The sequence below is a fragment of the Rousettus aegyptiacus genome, unplaced genomic scaffold (genome assembly GCF_014176215.1).
Source record: "Rousettus aegyptiacus isolate mRouAeg1 unplaced genomic scaffold, mRouAeg1.p scaffold_m13_p_12, whole genome shotgun sequence".
In the NCBI taxonomy this organism is placed as follows: Eukaryota; Metazoa; Chordata; class Mammalia; order Chiroptera; family Pteropodidae; genus Rousettus; species Rousettus aegyptiacus.
Genome location: NW_023416287.1, coordinates 3,159,570 through 3,180,925, shown reverse-complemented (window position 1 = coordinate 3,180,925; position 21,356 = coordinate 3,159,570). Strand labels below are relative to the sequence as shown.

The 21,356-nt window shown below is 64.2% G+C and overlaps 1 protein-coding gene across 3 annotated transcripts in view; it reads right to left on the bottom strand.

Annotated features, from left to right (window-relative positions):
• Positions 1 to 21,356, bottom strand: part of PMEPA1 (prostate transmembrane protein, androgen induced 1) — a 48,335-nt gene that overhangs the window by 20,707 nt on the left and 6,272 nt on the right. Inside the window, exon 1 of one of the 3 annotated variants that reach the window (XM_036229236.1) lies at positions 13,891 to 14,023. The exons of 1 other annotated variant lie outside the window; for it this stretch is intronic. Coding sequence is in view for 1 of the 2 variants with exons in the window: in XM_036229235.1 (XP_036085128.1) it covers positions 9,725 to 9,932 (208 nt within the window). In the remaining variant the exon portion in view is untranslated. Of the gene's footprint in view, positions 1 to 9,724; positions 12,988 to 13,890; positions 14,024 to 21,356 lie in introns of those variants that run through there. One more of the 3 variants, XM_036229235.1, reaches the window with a different exon arrangement.

Sequence of the window (21,356 nt, the reverse complement as noted above, 5' to 3'; positions counted from 1 at the left end):
CTCAGGGTCACGGAGACCCCAGAAGACTGGGGAGCTGGTGCCGGCCTCCAGCCCCTCGGGCACGGCCACCCACACTCCTGTGCTTAGCACGATGAACCACCCAGAGGCTGAGGGCCTCGCCTGCCTTTGCGAGGTGGGTCTAGCACAGCACAGAGTCTGCTCCCACTGGCCACAAGCCCCAGGGACCCTGGTTAGGGGAGTGGAGGGAGGGACGGCTTCTGCCCATCACACACACGCAGCGGGGAGCGAGCGTTCTGGCCACCCCGGGTCAACGGGGGCCACGCTAAGAGCTTAAGTACATTCTGTCATTCGAGGCTCCCAACCAGCCCCCATGGGGAGCCCTGTTATCACCTACGCTTGACAGACAAACGAGAGGGCTGCAGGCCGGCCCACGCCGCCTGCCGCACGCACACAGCCACAGCTCCGGCCCGGGCGGGCCTGACGCGTTCGAGCGGCGGTTCTCAGCGGCACGACCTCGCCCACCAGGGGACATCTGGAGACGTTTGTGGCTGTCCCAGCCGGGAGGGGTCACTGCTGGCACTCGTGGGTGGGGGCCGGGGACGACGCTTCAGTGCACAGGGCAGACCCCCGCCCAGAAAATAACGATCTCGCCCAAACGGCGCCCAGGCAGAGAGACCGGAGCCGACGAGACGGGCTCTGTCCGCAGCGCGGTGCCTGGCGCGTGGCACCTGCTCCGCACACACGGGCCGGGTGACGAGCGGTTCCTACGTGGCCGCGGCAGGAAGCCAAGCAGCGAAGCCTCGAATCGCGCGCGACGTGGTAACGGCAGCCCGGTCTGATAATTCGATCTGCGAGCAGACGATCTGGGGAAGGGTGCCTGTGCGTGACCACGTGGGCTGCCCATTTCCGAAGGCCGGGGGGTGCTGCCATTACCCCCCCCATCCCTTCCCCATCAAGGAAACCTCGCCCGTGCCAGGCGCACAGCAGGCGCTTAATGAACGCTTATGAAATGGGTGCGCGCGTGAGCGGAAGTCAGGGACGACAGTCCCTGTGTGCACGTGAGCACTGTCTGTAGGCCCGTCTCGAAGCAGAATGAAAACCCACCGTGCGGGGCCCGGGTCAGCGAGAATGGGAAATGGGGGATTCTGCAACGGCTGAGTCCCAATCTGTGTCCATCCGCAGGAAAACCGGGGTCTGTGACAACTTCCAGCTTTTGCACAAAGGGCATTCACACCTGAGAGCACCCCCCCCCCCCAAACGCGCAGGCGACTGTGAGCTCGGGGCCTCCCAGACACCAAGTGTTTGCCGAGTCTCAGCAGAAGCTGTGACGCTCCCGGGGAGAGCCGGGGAGAGCCGCGGAGTGGCCGCCACAGGGCAAAGCCGTGCCCTCCGAGGCGCTGGGGCCTCGCACGGCTGCCTTCCCTGCCGGTTCTCCGGGTAAAGCTTTCCCCACAAGCCCTGACACCCACCAAGGTCCCGCAGGAGACAGCAGACGAGGCTGGGCTGTGACTGGTCAGCGATGTCTCCCCGAGACGCCGACACCCGATGCGTTTGTTTCTGGCTTCTCCAGCACGGGCGGTCCTGAGAAAGCCTGGACCCCCCACGCCCTCCACGCGAGCTGCCTGCCTGAGACCCGCTGGGCGCCTGGCCCCGGCGTGGAAGTCCTTCCGGGAGCAGGCAGGCTGCCTCCAGGCCCGGCACCCACATCCCGCAGCAGCAAGTGGGGGGCAGGAGGGGCGCCCTCCAGCCTTCTGTTGCTGACCTGCAGGGATGGTCAGGGCACGAGGCACGGCTCGTGGCTCCGGGCCCCGTGCCAGGTGGTCCCGGCCCTGTGAAGGAAAAGGGGCCCCGCAGGGCTGTCACTGTAGACAGCTGCAGGGGTGCACGCCGCCTCCACGGAGGCGCCCCACAGAACTCGATCATTCGTGACTCGCCCGGGTCAATGAGAAACAGCTGCCCTTTTCGGTCAATCCTCGCTGTATAAACGAGGGGACTGAAACCCCACCTCCAGGTGCCCCCGCCGGCAGACGCCCGCCCCTCGCCTTCTCCCCTGCACCTTCCGGTGGCCGGTTCCGTCTCATCCGGCCCGCGGCGCCACCCCAGGCGCGGTCAGACGGCCCCGTTTTACGTCCTCCCTGGCGTGACCGGCATCTGAAACTGCATCTTCGGTCGGCTCAGGCCCAGGTCCTTGCCTTCATCCATCCCTGTCCTCCTCCAGCTCCTTCAGAGGCACGGGCGAGATTTCGACTCTTCGATGGACCCCCAGACGCCGGGACTCACCCCCGCTCCCTGCGTGAACCGCTCGCACGTGGGAACTCGGCTGCGTTTAGCCGGAGGCTGCAGCACAGTGGGGCTGCGGCCGGAATCTGAACAGTCCGGGTCGTCTCCGGCCCTCGAAGGCAGGAGACCGGACCCGCTGCCAGTGCGTCACATGACCTCGGGCGAGCCGTTTCTTTTGGAGCCTCGGAGTTCTTATCCGCAAAATGGGGAAATGGCCCCCGAGTAAACTGAAGAAGCACAAGCTCCCCACTGACTAGAGGCTCAAGTCCTGGGTCTTCCTGGGGAGTCAGGGATGCCGGCTGCTCGTCCAAAGGGGTCCCCCCTCCCCGCAAGTTCACCCTCTAACTGCTAACATGATGGGAAAAAGGGCTCCTTACCTAGCACCCCCACACTCGGAACATGAGAGGACCCACTGGTGGGGAGGGGGCAAAGCGCAACTGTCCTGACCGGCTGGGACCCCCCGATTCTCCATTAAAAAAAAAAAAGAAACTGCTTTAGATGCACGGCAGCAGCCCCCACGGCCCCGGGAGACTCCCTGCTCCCAGGGGCCGGCAGACAGCCACCCCTCGCGGACGAAGGGCCGCTCAATGGATGAGCTATAAATACTCGTGCTGAACGCGGCGCCGAGCCGGGCTTTCTGCATGAGCAGGCCCCGCTGAAAAGCAAGGCGGCTCACCAGATTTGTTTCGAATTATGAAAATAGATGTTGTCTCCCCGCCACATCTGTTTTGCCTGACAAATGAGCAGTAATTCGCCTCCTAAATAAGGCAGCTCACCAAGGCCGTCTTGCAACCCCGGCTTCTCCAACTCTTCAGGGAAGAAAGAAGCCCAGGCGCCCCCGCCCCGAACAGGAGCCTTAAAAAGGAGCCGTTTTCCCGTCTCTGCCCCCGGGCATGTGCATGCTGCCCACCCTTTTGCTCGGGGTTCAATGCTCACCACCCCGCCCCCGCCCCGGGTAGACCGAAGCTGCCGGACTGGAGGGCACGGGGTCCCCTCTGCTCTTTAAAAAGAAAAACAGGACCAGGAGACCTACGATCAATCATGAAAAACGCAAAAAAATTAAGTCCCCAAAACTCAAGCTGAGAGCGCATTTTCGACGTGCTGAGAAAAGGCCAATTTTGGGAGGGAAAAATCAATACAGGTGCCATTGCCACTCATTTCTCAGTGCCACGGCGGCCTGGTGACCGGGTTAATATCATCGTTTTCCTTTAATTACTCCAAGACAGAGCCAATTACAGCGCAGACATGCCTGCCGGCCTGAGGATCCAAAACGTAACGGCTCGTCCCTCCGAAGGGCCGTCCCTCGCGGCGGGCACCGGTTCGGCAGCGTGACCGCACACCCGGCCGTTTCGGCCTCTCCCGCTTAAAAAGAACCCTTACCCTCAAAATACCTCATTTCGGATTTTCCTCCTTAAAGACGAACATGATAGTAATGGAGAACATTAAAGATTCAATCGCCCAATTTCTCTCTTTCGGGGAGAAGGGAAGTCCAGGTTTATCAGGCTAAAACGAGGCAGAGGCTCAGCTCCCCCGCCCCCCCCCCCAGCTCAGCGGGTCACGCACGTGTGCCCGGCACAGTGGGGCTGCAGTGTAAGAGGCCACTCTGCCTGTGCGGTGCCACTGTTTTGGGGGGAGAAATCAAAGGATTGGGCCAAGAAACCCAGTGTGTTCTGAGACGCACTTTCTCTAGGTCCCTTCTTGTGCAGCTGAAATGCACGGTCCCACCCCTCGACCCCAGAAAGCAGACTGATGTGCAGATTTGCTTGGTGTCCCAGAAATGAGACAGTTTGGGAATCTCAGGAGACAGGCGGTCAGCTGCCTGCCCCCAACCCCCTCCCGGCCTTTTGGGTCCCCTACCACGTAAAACTCAGAGGGCAGACCGATGACTGTGGGGAGGAGGGTGAAAATTTATGGCCCTGCAGGCAGGTCACCAGCAATGACAAGTTTTCGAGGGGAGTTCTGGCCGGGGGGACAGGCAGGGAGCAGCCGTCTCCCCAGCCTGCAGCCCCTGCCCCGGCATCCGCCCCCGCCCCAGCCTGACCACACAGCTGGGCTGTAGCAGCTCGAGTTCCTCAGTCCGCTGGCCTTGGGGCTGCCTCGCAGGGCAGGGGTGGCCTGGAAGACGTCCCCCCCCCACCACTGCAGAGTCGGGAAAAGCCCGACGTGGCCCCTTGCCTGCTGCCCGGCTGGACGACGCTGTGTCCCTTCGGGTCCAGTCCCTGCGGGGGGAACAGTGGGCAGCTGGGGAGACCGGACTCCCCACCCCCACCCCTGGCCCCTTTCCACCCTGGCACCCATCACCTCATCGCTGTGGCAACCAGGTTCATTAATGCCTCCATTTGGAATAAGTCAAACCTCGGGCCCGCTCACGTGGCCCCGATGCGTTCGTCCTTAGAAAGCCAGGCTGCGGTGCTGTCTTAGTGTACGTGCGCTGCCACCCCCCTCCCCGCCCCCCAAAAAAGGAAAGAAAACAGACTGCAAAAGACTGACAAAAAGTGTGGGAAGTTGTGAGGAGGGGACGGGGCGGGGGGAGTTTCTGCTCCCCCTTCGGAGAGAAACCTGGAACGTCGCTGTCTCTCTTTTTTGGGGGGCGACGGTGTAAAACTAGCACAGTGGAGTGGCCGTGTTACAAACACAAAGGCGAGGCTGCCTGTGAGGGTGCGGGGCGGGGGGGGGGGGCTCCCGGGGGGCGGGTTTGGGGCGGGGTCGCGGGCGCCCGCACCGCTGGGTGGGTGGGAGGGGCGGGTGGCGTCCTCGACCTCCCCGCTCGCTCGCGGTCCCGTCACCGGAGGCGAACGCCGGCCCCTGGGAACATCTGCGGGGCGTCTAGACAGTCGTCGCGAGGGCACTCAGGGAAGGAGAGAAGCTGCCCGCGAGACGGCCCCTCGCCGGGCACCCGGCCGCAGCCGCTCGTGCTGCCCGGACCCGGCGGCCATCAGGAGGCGCGAAGCGCCCGTGTGGGCCGGGGAGGCCGCGGCCGTCTGGGCCCCGCGTGGCTTAGGAGCGAGTGTGTTTGAAATTCTGCTTTAAATGCGCTGGCAAATGGATTCGCCCCTGTCGGATCTCCCTCCCTCGTGCAGACCAAACTTCCCGCTGGCGCGCTGTCTAGACACAGATAACAAAGGACTTTTTACAGCGCCCGGAGACGCGCTGACAAAGTGGCCATTTAAAGATGCAGCATCGCGCCCTCCGTCCAAAGCGATCTGTCAGAGGGGCTTAAATGAAGACGTAAGTTATCGGTCTGGTCTGGGGTCTGCCCGTGAGCGGCTGGGGGCGGGGCGGGGGAAGCAGGGGGTGTCAGGGGGCTGGCTGCTCTGGAGAAATAGAAAACACGTCACTTGTGACTGAGCCGCACTCCAAGTTGCTCTCCAATCGGGGCCGTGCGAGGCCGACCTGCACCCGATTCTCGCTCTTCTTACTCCGGGAGCCCGGCTGCTCCAACGCTTCTAACACAGCGGGGGCGGCTTCGGGGTGCGCCCTTCACGCCAAGGGCAGCAGAGAGGGTTAAACCAAAGGGGGTGGTGGTGAGAACCTGTCTCCTCCCATCTCTGGGGAGGAACCGAAAAAAATGAGTGGAGAGGTGTCACCTGCAACTTTGCATTTGGCAGGAGGGGTCCTCCCATCCAGGAGGGCAGTGCCAGGGGCGGGTCCCCTCCGTGCGGCTCTCAGGTCTCTACGATCCGGGACTGTCAGCTGCTAGTGCCAGGCCAGGTGCCTGCCAGGTGCCCAGCGAGGGAGGGGTCCCTCTGGCCACCACCCTCCACCACCTGCTCTCCAGGGGGCTGGCCATGGGTAGCTTCCCCTACGTGCCTGCCCAGGGCGGCAACAGGGCTCTCTGAGACCCGCCTGCCCTCCCCCTGCCCCGACGCCCTGACGGTGTGCAGTCCAGATGCTGGACCAGCCGGACACAGCTCACACTCCGGCCCCACCCCTTGCAGGCTGCCTGGTCCCAGGCAAGTCACCGCTCTGGGCCTCTGTCAAAGAAAAGGGGTCCCGGCCAGCCACCTGCAGGGCTGTCATGAGAACGAAAAGCATCCTATAGGCCCATCCCCTCTGCGAGCCTCACCATGCGCTCCTCCGGGACATGGGGACCAGCCCCCCTCACGCCAGTGGGGAGGAGGTGGGGGGTGGCGGCCTGCAGGGCGGGGCTCGAGGCTGGACACACACACTCCGGACACCTGGACGCCCGCGGCATCACCACTCACTCCGGTAAAGCCGTCCACGCCGGTCCTCGGCGGGTCAGCACACCGCGGACAGGAGCCCTCAGGCCGCTCAGCTTGTGAAGAGAGGATCACGGGCTCCGTGTCAGAGGACCAAACACCCGAGGGCCCCCCCCCTCCTGGTTGGTTTCCACGCTCTCATTTTAGTAACTGCTGACGAAAGGCTGCTGCTCATCTCCACCCTGCTCACGGCCTCGCCCACGGCCCCGCCGTCTGTGGCCTCCGGCTTCACCCAGACACACGGATGCCACGGTTCTGGAGAACGCTGGCCCCGCAGCCGGATACGACGCCGGGACGCAGGTCGGGGTCCTCACTGCCCAAGGGGTTCAGCCGAGCACTGGGCCGAGCACTAGGCCGCGGTGCCTCTCGTGGTCCCCCGCACCGACCGGGGGGCAGGGCAGGGGCCCTGGGAATGGGGCACGCGGAGCGCAAGGCCAGCAGAGTCAGCGGTGCCGCATAGCAGACCCCGAGGCCAGAAGGACAGACGCCCAGGTGACGCAGCCAGGACTGGAAAGAGCCCGCCCCCTTCCCGCCCCGGCGATCGGCTCCTGCGCACCGGGTGCTGCTCTCGCCCGGCAGACACCGCGGCTCGGCCACCGCGTCCTTCTCAGGGCCCCGCTGGGCCCCGGAACCTTCCTCTCCCCAGCGCCCGGGAAGAGGACCCGCCATACACGTGGAACTCTCGTGGCCTGCTCTTCCCCACACGGACTCGCGGGGGAGTCTTTGCCTTGAAGGCGAATGACCAACGACTTGGAAGGAAGAAAAGTCCTGTGGGGTGGGACCAGGCACCCTCGGGGCAGCGACAGAAGGGGCTGGGCGCCCGCCGCAGGGCGCCCGGACATCCAGACGCGTCCGGCCTCTCCGCCCGCGTTTCTCGGTCCGGCTTTGCTTTCCCGAGCTCGCGGGGCCCCAGACGGCTCCTGAGAGGCCTCGGCAGCTCTCTCCACGCGGGTTCTCTGACCGGGGCTGAGAGTCAAGTTCCCTTTGTCAGGCTCCCAAAGGGCTCCTGTTCCTGGCCCCTCCCGGGTTCCAGGTCTGTCTGCCTTCCGCTCCCAGCCGTGAGCACCCTGAGGTGAGGCCAAGTGCTCCAGGTCCCGCTGCGACCTCCGTCTTCGCAGCCTGGAGCCCGCCCGTCCCCTCCGCCTGGTCTGGCCGCCATCGCCGGTGCCCTGGGCTCAGCAGGACTACCTCGTGCTGTCCACCCTGCACCGGCCCCCTCTCCACGTGGCACCGGCCGGGCACGGTCGCCCCTCCCTGCTCTACACCCTTGCGAGGCCCCCCGTCGGCCAGTGTGAACGCGAAGCGCCTCTAAGCCCCACAGGACCAGTCCCTGTCCTCACAGCTGTCTCGAAGTCCCCTCCCTACCCGTCAGCTATGGCCATCTGGTGGCCCTGACGGTCCCATGGGCCCTGGGCGTGTTCTCGCCCTCAGCGGGAAGAGCCGAACTCCTGCTTCCTGCCCCCAAGGCTGGGCCAGCAGGTGCCGAGGCCTGAGCATGTGACGAGCGCCCTACGCCACCCCGATGCTGGGGCCTCTCCCCAGCACAGCAGAGCTGGGAGGCGCCTTCTGGCGGGAACGCGCCATTCGGAGAGGCCAAGTGACTGGCCACGTCACACAGCACGTCCCGGGCAGCGCTGAGCCCCACCCCGCCTGGCTCTCCTCCTGGGCACGGCTCCCCGCCCGGGCTCCCACGGCTGCGCCCCGCTTCTCTTCCTGACTGGCAGCCGGCCCCCGCCCAGCGGCCTCTGCCCATGCCCTCCCCCGGACTCACCGCCTCCACGTCTGTCCCCACCTCCCAAGACTAAACAACGTCACGATCGTCAGCAAGAGGGGCGGCACTCACGGTGCCGGCAGGACGGTGGCTCATCTCGCGAGTCCCGCCCCCTTTCCTCCCGTGAGGGATCGCCGTGGCGATTCACGGCCCCGGCCCACAGGTGAGGCTCCGGGGTCTGCGCCGTGGCGACGTTTCCATCTGCCCGGGACACGGCGAGCACCCCGGGCCCGCGAGGCGGGGGCGCGTGGGGGCGGCACCCCCCCCCCCGGGGCTCCCGGGGCTCAGGCCCCGCTGGGCGCTGCCCCCGGCCCGCAGCGCCTGGCACAGGCCGGGGGTTTTATTTAGACGTCGTCAGCTGAGCAGCTCTGGCACACGGGCTCGAGTGGGTGTCGCCCGATTGGGTTTCAGAGCGCGTTTCTGTCGCGAGCCGCCTCCGTCATTACATATCGGAGCGTGTTCTGTCGGTCGGGCTGGCTGGTCACTCCCCGCGCAGGCAGAGGCTCCAGCCGCTGCCTTTGAAACTGGGGTCCTTTCGCCCACCCTCATTCCTCTCTTCTCTTAGGGAAGATTTCTCCCTACCTCAGCCCAAATCCTGCTCTCTGGGGCCAGTCCCAACCCCTGACCCTGCAGAAAAGGGCAGGTGAGCATCTGGACCGCCAGTCCGAACGTGAGGAGGGGCGCTGTGTGCCGGACGTTGGCCGGGCCCTCCAGCTGGGAAGGTCGGGGCACAGCGGCAGGGAGAGAGGTGGCTCTAGCCGGGCCTACCTCTTGGGTCCCCTGCACAGCCTGGCCCTCCTGGGAGAGAGACATGGCCACAGTCCAGCACCCGGGATGCAGCCTGGGTTGCTGCCAAGGCTGGACATACTGTCCAAACGACGTGCGGGAGTCCTCAGCAGTCACCAAGGAATGCATTCACGGGAAGCCCTCAGAAAGGGCCTGAACCCAGGTGGCCCTGTGACCATCTCGTTTATCACGAGGCTCAGCTTAGAAGCCTCACGTGTACGCTGGGCTGACAAGGGTGGAGGGTCTCCAGCAGGGACCCAGAGACCTTCCAGTATCTGGAAGGCCTTGCTCCAAGTAGGGGAGGGGACACGGCCCTGGACACCTGGCCACGGCCGCTGGCTGTAGGGCCCCAGGTCCCTGCCCACCCCCTCTGGGTCTCAGGAACCCTGATCTGGAAAGAGAGGCTCGGATCAGCTCTGTGTCTCCTCAGCTCGTTTGACAGCGGAGGCTTCTGAGGAGTGAGCGAGCGTCTGACTCAGGAGCTTGACATGTCGAGTGGAAACAGAGGCGGCGTGAGCCCCCCACGTGCTGGCTGAGCCCCTCCAAACACCCGTTCACCCCTCGCCTTGGAAACGCTGGCACCAGCCCGACCGAAAGGAAAGGAGCTCGGGGCTCCGGGCGAAGGCACAAGCTCACTGTCCAGCGTCACGACCCGCAGAGGGAACCGCCGCCCGGCAGGAAGTCCCCGCGCCGGCCTCCGACCCACCTGTCCCAGGGGGGAGACGCTGGGCAGCTGCGCAGGGGGCGCTGCCTTCCCCTCCAGAGAACTGCCGGGGGCGGGGGCTGCACCCAACTCCCCCTTGATACCAGCCCTTGATCAGCAGCCGCCTGGGGCAGGCCTGCGGGGGAGTCGGCGGCAGGACCAGCTGCTCTCCCACGGGCACCGCGGGCGATCTGCCGTTCGTTTTTGTCATTTATCACATTCTTTGCATTCTTGTCGTTCATCAAATTCTTTGGGTTCTGGTTAAACAAGGCGCACGTATGGCCTCTTAGCATCGGAAGCATCATGCTGTTCTCACTGTGACATGAAAGACAGACGCTAGCGACCCCTTCGGGGCGCCGTGCGGGGCCCTGGGGGCGCCGAGGGGCCGTTTGGAAAGACGCGGCAGAAGCGCGTCGGCAGGCGCACGGTGGCCCTGTGACTGCGCTGCTGGGGCTCTGTCCTCAGAAACGGAGGGGGCGGTGGCTTCGAGGACGCACCGCACAGCTCGTAAGTGAAAGCCCGGCCGGCCCGGCCCCCAGGACCGCCAGCGTGGCCGGTATCCCCGCGGAGAAGAGCCTCGACCTGGAGTCCCCGAACCTGCTTCTCTGGCAAAAAAAAAAAAAAAGAAAGAAAAAAACTAAAAACGCGGGTTCCTGGCGCACCCCAGGTTTCCAGACTAACACCCCACAGGCAGGTGGAGAGGTGTCTCGCTCTGAAGTGCCATGTTTGAGTGCAGAACCTCTGCAGCTGATCAATCTGGACGCATCCAGAGCGCGGGACCGAGGCCCAGTTCACAAGGTGGACAGGAAGGTGGAGCCCAGAGGCAAAGGCCCCGCCTGCCCCACCCCGCCTGCCCCGTCTCTCCACGCCCACCTTGTCCCTCCTGCCTCGTCCCTCCGCGTCTCTGGCAAGACCCCTGACACGTCAGGCTGTACCCTCCACTGCCTCTGTCCTCCCCCGGGCTGCCACACATGGGGCCCGGCACCGCAAGTGCTCAGTGACCATGCTGAAGGAACTCACGAACGTGGGAGCCAGTGTCAAAGACGACGGCCCACGAGCGAAGTCCCCGAATGAGCACGAAAGGGCACGACCCACCCAGCCTACTAACCCTGTCCGCAGGGGACCAGGGGACGCCCGCCCCTGGCTCGTCTTCCTCCTCAGCACATCCAGAGGTGCTGCCAGCATGCGGCTGGGCTGGGGGCGTCTGGCGGGTGGCGAGGGTGGAGGGGGTGCCCGGGGAGGGCAGGTGAGGCCTGAGGGGAGAGCGGCGGCTCCTGCCAGGGGTGCCGGGAGGGCCCCACGCTCTGGAGGGAACTTCCCCGGGAAGAAAGCATTGCTCTGCTATGGAAAACTGGGCAGGCCCCAGTGGTGACAAGCCGGAACCAGGCCACCACCTCCTGGTCTAGATTTTGTCCATGACACACGCACAGAGGAGCTCGGACCCACCTCTGGTGGCCACGGCCTCTCCCGCTGTGTAGCCCTGGACCCCTGGACCCCCACTTCATCTGCAGACGGGCAGGAGAGAGCCCTGGGTGTGGCTGGGGGTGGGGGGCTGAGACCCGCAACCTCCCCGAGACACCCCAAGGCCCCGCCCTAACTCTTCCCACTGGATGTGGCTCCCACCCCGCCCTCCTCACGGGGGTCCTGGGCTTCTGCAGGCGTGAGCCCCTCACGACTGACCACGTCCTTACAGGGAGCAGGCCGCACGTCTTGAGGCTCCGGAAGGCACAGGGAAGGGCGAGGCAGGTGGGATGGGACAGGTGTGGCGCTCGTACTCCCTCACGATGACCTGTGACCCCCAGTTACAGATGGCGAAACAGGGGCTCAGTGGGGGAAGCGGCCCCGAGGAGACACTCCTGGGGGCGGGGAGGGGGCGGATCCAGGCTGCTGGGCTCCACACTCGGCCCCACTGCCGTCTGCTTCCTGCGTCCGGAGCCTCAGTGCCTACCTGGGTGGACTCAACAGGCCGGACTGGACTTCAGAGCGGGTGTACCCACAAAGTCACGGCGGGGAATGGGGCACACAATAGGGCTGCCGGGGGCGGGAAACCACGGACAACCAGGAGACAGGAATGGAGCCCCAGCCTCACGGTCCCTGGCGCCCAGTGCCCCTTGGCCCGAGCCTCCTCCAAGCCCCCGTCCTCTGCTCTGGTCACTGTCCTTCGCAGGGCCCCGAATCTCCGCCAAGCCTCCAGCCGGCGGGGGATGGGCACAGCCGCTCCTGGCCCGTGGCGGGATTCTCCGAGGGCCAAGGCTGTGACATGGAGTCGCGGCAGACAGGCCGCTGCACACGGCTGGCTGGCACTCTGGCCCAGCGCCCGCGGGCAGGGCGGCCTGCGGGCGCGGGAGTCAGGCCTCTCCGCCCGCCCTGCTCACCTGGACGCTCTCGGGGGGGCGGGGGGCACCACCTCTCTCAGTGACTGACAGCTGACTGGCAAGCTTGACCAGACAGGTAGGGGGCTGTCATGGTCCCTCGGCCGAGCCCACAGCCCACGCTCAGCTCGTGAGTGGGCGCGGCAGCCAGACTGCTGGGGTTCGAGTCCCGGCTCTGGCACTCAGTCACCACGAGACCAGGGCAGGCGCCCTCCGAAGCTCGCTGTGCCCTGCCGGGGGTGCTGGGAGGGCTCCGTCCTCTGGGCAGCATTCTTAGGGACACGCGGGGCTGCCTGAGCGCGGCCACCCTCAGGCACCCTCAGGACCGCTTTCCTGGCGTTCATGCCTCACCGTAATCGGCCAGTGACCCAGTTCCTGCTGCAGGTCACAGTCCCCGGTAGCGGCCCACCCAAAACCTAACCAGAACCCAGCAGCCCGAAGCCCGGATAGGCCCCAAGGCCGCGGCCAGCCAGGGTCACATTCCAGCCGAGCTGCAGCGCCTCCGTGGGCTGCCATCAACATTCCCAGACAGGTAGTCAGGTGGGAGGCGGCCCTGGATGAGCAGAGGGCAGGGGGCGCGCCCCGGGGAGGCGGGCCGAGGAAGGCGCCTCCTCACCCTTTCCTCTCGGTTCTGTAGGACCAGACCCAGGCCGGGATCTGAGCCCAGGGGTCCGGGCCCGGGAAGCCCTCTGAGTCAGGAGCTCTGAACCGCGTGAGGAGGTTCGCGCCGGGTCACTGTGGGGGTCCTCGGACGGCTCCCTGCAGCACCTGCCACACTCTAGGTCTGGGAGCAGCGGAAGTAGTAAGCGCAGCTCTGCCAAACCGCCTGCCCGGCAGGAGGCGGCCCTCCTCCCCGCAACCCCTGCCACCCGGACAGTGCCCAGCTCGGGCCGGGGCCAGCAGACGGCAGGTGTGCCCCCGGGACCACGCACCCTGCGAGGCCCAGCGCCCAGACGCGCCCTGGCGCCCCCGCTCCCCACTGTACCTCCTGCCTCCAGAGCCAGGGGCGAGCATCAGGAGGCCGCCCGACAGGCCGCAGATCTCTGTGAAATGTCAGACCACGACAGGAACCAGGGACGTTAAACTAAGGAGATTTTTTCCATTACAAGAAAAAAAATAAATAAAAAACGTAGAGATCTTAGGTAAAACAGAGTCCAGACGACCCACGGCTGCGACCGGGCAGGTCACAGACACCCCGAGCCGCAGGGCACGCCCCTGCACACCATGGGAGGGAGGGGGGTCTGTGACAGTCCAGCGGGGCAAAGGGCTGCCCCCCCCCCGCTCCCCCCATCGGCACCGGCCTGAGGAGGAAGCTGGACCAGCAGCTGCCGGAAGCCGCCCTGAGCCCAGTGTCTGCACAACGGGGAAGAGGCTCCTCTCCCGCCGTAGCCCCCGCCCGTGAACTTTCCCCTTGGGTTCCCGAGAGCAACGTGACCCCGCGACCTCGATCTCATGAGAATCGAGTTGACTCCGACCTTCAAACAGCCGGGTGACCTTACGAGGCCTAAGAGTGAAGAAAAGGAAGCATGTCCAGCCCGCGGGAGGCGCCAGGTCTGCACTCGTCCAGGCCACTGACGCCCCCAAGGACACCTGGGGCACACCTCGCGAACGCCGCTCCCAGCCGGCCTCCCCGCCCACGTCCCCCAAACCTTCGTGTTACGTTTTAAATGCGTGTTCGATCGACTCCCTTTTACTACTGAGCCCCGTTTAAATAACACCCAGGAAACCAACAAGGCGCTTGTTCCATTTACCACACACCAACCTCAACCCAGCTCCTAACTACCAGACGGGAAACACCCGGCCAGATCCACGCGCCGTCTGGAACTTTCTCACTGGCTGTCAGTTCGCCTGGGGTCCGTTGGCGTCTCTAAACCTACAAGATGAGGGCGTTACGGCCAAGGGCGACGCTTCGCTGGGTTCCAGGCCCAGCACGGCCACTCACGGTCCCTGTGCTCGCGGGCGGGCGACTTCTGTCCTGCGCCTCAGTCTGCCCGTCCGGAAGCTGGGTCTGGTGCACAGCAGCTCCCGCAGGTGACACGGTGCCCGGGACACGGCAGCCGTCCGGAGCGGGGAGCTACATGTTGTCACGTGCGGCCCAGAGAAGTCGGGACCCCTGTTTGACAGAACTGGGGGCCACACAGCTGGTACGTGATGGGGCCACGATTCTGGACCGTCACCCAGACTCCGAAGCCGCCTGTGGTTACTGTTTTCCTCTTCAGAGGATGCTGCGGTGGAGGGGACGGGGACCACGGCCTGCCAGCTCCACGCTCCCCAGTGAGGCATCCGCCCCCACCCCCCATCCCCCGCCCCCCGCCCCCCAGGACGCACAGCTCCCTTCGGGTCCCAGGCACCCGTCAGCTGGCAGGAACGCGGCCGCGGTGCACACCGCCTCTGAGTAACCGCCTCCCTCAGACATGATTCAGACCTGTCTGGAGTCACCCACATCCTCATTCCCTACGAAGGAATGCAGGCCAGGTGAGGTGGCCAGGTGAGGCGGCCGGGCCCTGGCAGGGGTGGCTGGCGGGGCCGCAGCGGAGGTGGGGCCTGCTGTGTCTCCAAGGGCTCCCCGCGAGACCCCCCACCCCCGCCACCGGCCGGGGCTGGACGGACGCCCGGGCCTCGAGCACCCAGCTGTGCATGGGGCCCAGACTCAGGTCACAGAAACTGCTGCCCACGGAGGCGCCTGGACGTCGGCCCTCAGCAGTCACTCCTCTGGGCCAGCTGGGCCCTGCCACAGGCCCTTCGCCCCGTCTAAAACCCCGACGTGAAGAGAGAGCCGCTCTGATGCACACCGCAGGGCGGACCCCAACGTCGGGGGCCGCGCCCAAGTAGCCAGACGGGAGGGAACACTCGGCCTGATTCCACGTCGGACTGCGTGACCTCCGGGGGGCGAGCTGCAGGCACGGCCCAGGGGGCGGGGCGGGCCGCCGGAGGGGAGCCGGAAGGCCCTGCACCTCGATCCGGACACTTGTCCCACACACACCTGTTTGCCACAAGCCAGCACCGTGCACACTCACATCCCTGCCTGAGAGCCCTGGGTTCAATCGCACCCGTTTTACAGAAAACGGTGACCAGAGTGGGGGGGAGGGGACGGCAGGGCAGAGGGAGACGAGCATGAGCTCCTTCGGGGCGCCCGGGACAAGAAAGCCTTGCGTCTGGAACACCCCGCCTTTGTCCACGGGCCGCCAGCCGCCGGTTCCTGCCCCTCCGTGATTGTCCCCCGTATGCCTGGGCCAAAATAAAACCCTACAAAGGAGCAAGAGCCATGCCTGGTGAAGCAGAAAGCCTGCGAAAGCCGCCGAGAACCCAGAGGGCCGAGGGCAGCGTCAGGCAGAGCCCAGGTCACCCCCAAGCCTGCGCTGGCGGGGGCCTCGGCTGTCACCGCGCCCGGTCTGGAACGGGACAGGGCGGGCCAGCCCTGCGCTGGAGGACAAGGACGGTGGCGGTGGCGCTCACGTCCCCGACTCACGACGGGGGCACACGCGGAGGCCCCGTCAGCGCGGGCTGCCCTGGCGACAGCGTGATCACTAGCTGGGCTCCCGTGACTATCGCCGGGGCTCTGGGCTGCGAACCGACCTGTGCCCGCCTTCCCAACCCTACTCCTTGGTTTAGCCACGGGCGAGAGTGGGCCCTGGGGCGGCCGGGCGCGGCTTAACCCCACCACCCCTGAAGTCACCGGGCGCCCCGCTCCATCCCCAGGAACCGACCAGGTGCAGCCTGAGTGTCAGGGTTCAGAGCCAGGTGACTTTCATGCTCAGGCAGAACTGAGAAGGGTCGAATTTAGAAGGGAGCTGGACAGGAACCCCCCCCCCCCCAGTTCTAATGTTCTCTGCGTTCCCCCCTCACCCCCTCACGAGGCACCACTCAGGGAGCCCGGACCTGCCCAGCCCCCCACATGTTATGGTGACCCCTTTCTCCCGATGCTGGAAAAACTCTTACTTTCTGCGGCCTTAAGCCCGAGGACAAGGCCAGGGGACACTTCCGAGAAGGGGTGTGCGTGAAGGAAGGGACTACGCGGGACCCCGGCCCAGCTGGAAAAGCCCAGGGACGAAGCAGCAGAGCCTGAAACTCACTCCGCCCTCGCCCTGGAGCTCAGGGGCAGGCGACGAAACACAGGCTTCGGACCCCCGCAGCCCAAGCTCGAATCGAGCTCAGCCCCCCGCCGAGTGACCTCCGCGGCCAGCCGGCGGGAGCTGTAGCGCGGCCTCCTCGTGCAGCGGGGTGTACACAGCGCTGTGAGCATCTGTGACTCACCGCAAATAGCTGCCATTCGAAAAGCCACAATGTCACCGGCGGACACCGAGAAAACGGCCAGGCGGACAAAGTGACACCGGGCGCGCAGTCCCCGAACGCTGACCGCCTCCCGGCCTCTCCCTTCTCCGGCTCTTCTTCTCCGCCCATCCCCGCTCGCCAGAGTCTATTCTGGGGAAAAGGTGCAGCGCTCGTTCTCACTAGAGTGTAAAGGAATGCTGCAACGTGCTCGGTTAGGGTAGCGCTCAAGATGTCCAGGGAGGGGAAAGAGGCCGCAAGGTGAAGTGGAGGCTTCTGTGACATTCGCGTTCGAGACCTTGATTTTAGAGAGAGACAAGTGAGGCACCGTCGGGGGCTGAGGGGGGACCCTGGGCGGGTGGGGTGTCTTACTCCAGATCTCGCCTGGGTTGGGAGGGACCGCCTGAAGGCAAGTGCCGTGTCACTCCAAGGTGTGGCGCATCCTTAGAACTCCCAGAAGGAGCGGTCCCTGACTTGGGAGGCAGCCCGGAAGGCCTCCATGTGACCCGAGGGGCAGACAGGCAGCCCCGGGGGCTGCAGGTGGGAGCGACTCCCCCTCCCAGGCAGGGGTCCTGCAGCGTGTACCCGTCTCCCAGGTGGCCACTTCTCCGCACGGACCGTGCGAGATGTCCGGCCTTCCTGCTCGGGATCGTCTATGTCACAGCGACGTCGTCGCTTGAGCCCGCCCTGGACCCTGGCTGAGGGCGGACAAGGGAGCAATGCCTCAGAGGGGATCCGAGCCCAGCGGGAGTGGGCGGTGGGTTGGCACGGTCTGTCCCGGGTGGGAACGGGCGATGCCACACACTGACCCAGGAGCCACACCTGCAAAGCCGCAAGGCAGCTCGCCAAACGCGCTGGACACTCCTCTGACCGACGGGTCATCGGAGCTAAGGGCTCACACACACAGAGGCCAGACCCTCATCCAGCGATGTGAGCCAGGCGGGTGGCGATCAGCCAGACGAGGCTGCGGGGACGAGCGGCCGCGGGAGGAACTATTCCTCCACTAAACACGCATGAGCAACTGTTTGGGGTACGTACTTGCGGGGAGGGCCTAGGTTTGCATGGACGACTGGAAGCTGGGCTCCTAATTACACCTCTGGGCCATGTGGCAAGCAATGCCCATTACCCTCTTGGTGGGAGGACGGTGGCGATTTTAGATAGAGCCGAAAGTAACTAATAAAATCAGGTAGAATCAACAGCTCCTCGAGCAAGTTCACACACTTCACAGAACAATGCAGAGACTCGACCACCGCACACATCTAATAACTGCTGTTGTTAGAAAAATGGGGGGTGGGTGGGGAGTGGCCCCGACATGTAAGCCTGGATATTTAACTGTTCCGTGGTGGACCCGAGGGGCAGACTTTTTTAAAAGGCAATGTCCTCTGCGTCCGTGGCTTCCCACTGACGCTCTGCTCCAGGGTCGATGGGGGGCGTCCCACACGTGACCTGCTCAGAGATGGGGATCCACAAACACGGGTGGGACACAGCCGGGGGCCGAGTGCGCAGAGCTGGGGCCCCTCGTCGCGGTGGGAGCTGCTCACGGGGCCGGTCGGCGTTACTCCGTCGGCTGTGTTCGCCAGTGTGGCTGACACCCTCCCCGTCATCTCAGCACACCCCCTCCCTCTCCCGCACCCTAAACACACGCGACAACAGAGTCCGCCGACGGCCGCGGCCCCGTCGGGTGCCTCACGCCCGGCTCACCGGGACGCCGCTCTGAAATGACTGAGTGACAACGGCGCTCGGCGCAGACACCAATAAACGAATCACGCCTGCCGCGAGCCCGAACCTTTGGCTTTTGCAGACACCAATTACAAAGTAGAAAGGAGAGAACAAAGAAATTACTCAGGGTGTTTGCGCAAAGTTGATTCATGGGTTTACAGAATTACTGCCGGCTAAACTGTGTTTGGGGGAGGCAGTCAGAGCTGCGACCAGACACGGCACATCAGCCTGACAAGCTGGGAACTGGCAGGACGGGGTGGTGGCAGCCACCAAATTCCCGCAGGGCTCTGGGGGAGCGAGTGGACCCCACCTCCCCCTTTCGCTTCCGACTCTCTTCCGGAGGGTTATTTAAGACACAGATGAAGTTCTTACAACGTGTAGCCATGTGAGCACCGTAAAGGGAGTAGGCGCATAGATACGTCGTTTTAGTGGGAGTCTTGGCATCAACTTTTATTTTTTATCCCTTACGTGTAGCGATAGAACACAGGTTCCCCCTTCTGTGATGAGACTGGAAACCCATCATCTCCACGACCAAATTCTCACGCCACCTCTCAACTGACATCAGTCAGAGGCATAACAGATCAAAGCGATTTTACCTGCCATAAAACTTAGGCGGATGAAGAAATGGTGTTTGTTGTGGCCGCATGCAAATTCTGAGAATTTCCTAATGCAAATGTGGCCTCTTGGATGAATCACCCCACATGGCTTGGGTTGAACCCTGTTGGCCAGACATCTGAACCTTATCAGACAGCTTTTGCTAAGCCTGAAAAAGCTTCTCCATCTGGGGGTGTCCAACCCTAGCGGGCAAACCGACACAGGTAAGAACAAAAACGAGCTTACGCCTGGCTCATGCTCCCAGGAGCCGCCCACTTACCACTAACTGCCCAGACGATCACGGGCAAAGCCAGGCAGGCGGGGTGCACAGCAGGCCCGGGCACTCGGCTCCAGGAGCAGGGCACGGCCAGGTAGCCAGGACCACTGGGGCCGAAAAGCCTCGTCTGGGAAAGGGCAGTTGGCTTGGCCCACACTTTGCGGGAAAAGTGACTCAGCTCCCTGCTTCCCTCAGGTCTGAGGTCAGAGGCTGGGAAGCCAGTTTCACCTGCCTCGGCGACCTCGGGGCAAAGCCAGGGGACGGTTCGGGCTCAGGCCTGGTCACAGCAGTGGGGACTCCAGTTGAGGGACCTCAGAGGAGTCTCCAGCCTTGGGGGAAGGGGGGTGGGAGGGATGCACACATTTCAAAATAGTCTACGATCATAAAACACACATGCATGTTTCGTATATACTGGGATATATAATTGTACATATAAGAGCACATACTTCTATATTCTAAACCCCTAATGTCCCAACAAACCCGCAGCTGGGTCCGTCACTTTCACCCCCAGGGCAGACACATCAGCTCCTGGAGACCTTAAGGACCAGCAGAGACTGTCCCACCCCTGAAGCCCACGTGACCCGCATGCCAGGGGTCGAAGACGCCCCATCAGAGAGGCTACGAGGTGACAGCGGCCACAGACAGACCCTGTCACGTGACGCGGTCTGTGGCTTGTCACTGCAAGCTCCCAGCAGCCACACGGCGGGAGACGAGGGCATGAGAACGCCGCGCTCTCACCAAATGTGTCCCTGTTTATTGAACACCTACTTTATGCCAAGATCACACAAAAAAGTTCGATCAGCTCTACCCAGGACCGGACGTGCAACCCCTGCCCCCCACCACCAAAGCCCCTGTTAGGGACAAAAGATGCGGGGGGGGGGGCGATTTCTCCAAGCTTAGAAGGCGAGGTGGTGCCTTGCACGTGCGCAACTGTTCGGAGGGTTCGGCTGCATCTGTCCAGCCGGGGGGAGCCCGGTGCTGCATGCCGGGGTCACAGGGAGGCCCTTCCTGCAGGACGGGCTTGCAGAGGCCGGAAGCCAACTTTACCCAAGCGTTCAGATCCCAGAGTCACTGGGGAACTGACGCTCGTTACCAAATAATTAAAACTCTCTTTCCTGCCACTAGAGCCACTTCCTAAACCCACTGATACAATAACAAATGACTGTAGTTGAAACGTACGCAAAGGGAAAGAGAGCCAGAGTCTACCGCTCCCAGGGCTTCCGACGTCCTAGCCAGTTCACTGCAGGCGCCGACAGGAAGCCAAGTGACCCGGCCCTGCTCCGTCCCGCCCCCAGCCCAGTGGAAAACAAACAGAACTGCTGGGCCACCCGGGCGATCCGATCACCACCTGATACCTCTGGAGGTGAGTCACAGCCGCTGCCTAACTCCTCTCAACATGCGGCATCTTGACGTCACATCGGGGCAAACACCAGCTCCGCCCGTGGGTGCCAGCGGGCGGGAGAGGAGCTGAAAACCGCTCCGAGTCTGGGGCGAGTGTGTGCGGAGGAGCGCTGCCCTCGAAATTCTCCTTCTGGGACGCGGGACAGGCCCTGGCGACGCGTTTTTGTCATTCCGATGCTCTTATCAGCACTAAAGCCGCAGATCTCTCCCGGGACGAGTGGGCTGGGGTGGGGGCATGTCCACACGGGTCCCTCAGTGCAGCTTGGCCGTCTCCAGAGGCAAAGGCACAGCTTCCTGCCCCCAACGGTGGAACCATCTCTGGAATCTTCTAAATAAGCCTTTGTGCCCAAGGCCCCTTCAGGCGACAGGGCCGAGGGCCGCTGGGCGGGTGAAGGCTCAGGAGGCGTTCTGTGCCGGCCCGAGAAAGGACGTTTTTCAGAGTCTCTGTCTTGACGGCATTTCTCTCTGTCTGGGATTTTCTTCTACGAGCCTGTCCGCCCGCCCACCCAGCCCACTCCCTTCCCGCCTCCTACGCAGACAAGGCTCCTATCAGGCTGGGGAGATGTAATGAACCAAACAGACACGGTCCCCAACCCCCTTGGTGCTCGGCGACCAGAGGGAAGAGCCATGACATGGCTCTCTACGTGATATTCAGGAGTGAGAGAGACAAGTCTGACAGGAGGGACCCAAGGGCTGCGCCTGAACCCCAAACCGCTGAGCAGTCGGGGAGCCTGCGGGGCGCCCCCTAAAGAGGCTGTGAGGGTGCTCCCATTTTGGATTCCTCTCAGCTCCCTTCCCTGAAACGAACTCATGCCTTCCCGTGTGTCCTCGCCAGAACGGCAGCTCTCAGAGGGCAGGGTTTGTCGCTGTCCTGTGACGGTCCCAGCACCTGGCGCAGCACCTGGCGCAGCACCTGGCTCAGCCAGGCGGCTGCCAGGATGGGACGTGCCCGGCCGCGCGCGCTGAGGTTTGTCAGCGCTCGTCCCTGAAGGCCGGCCCCACG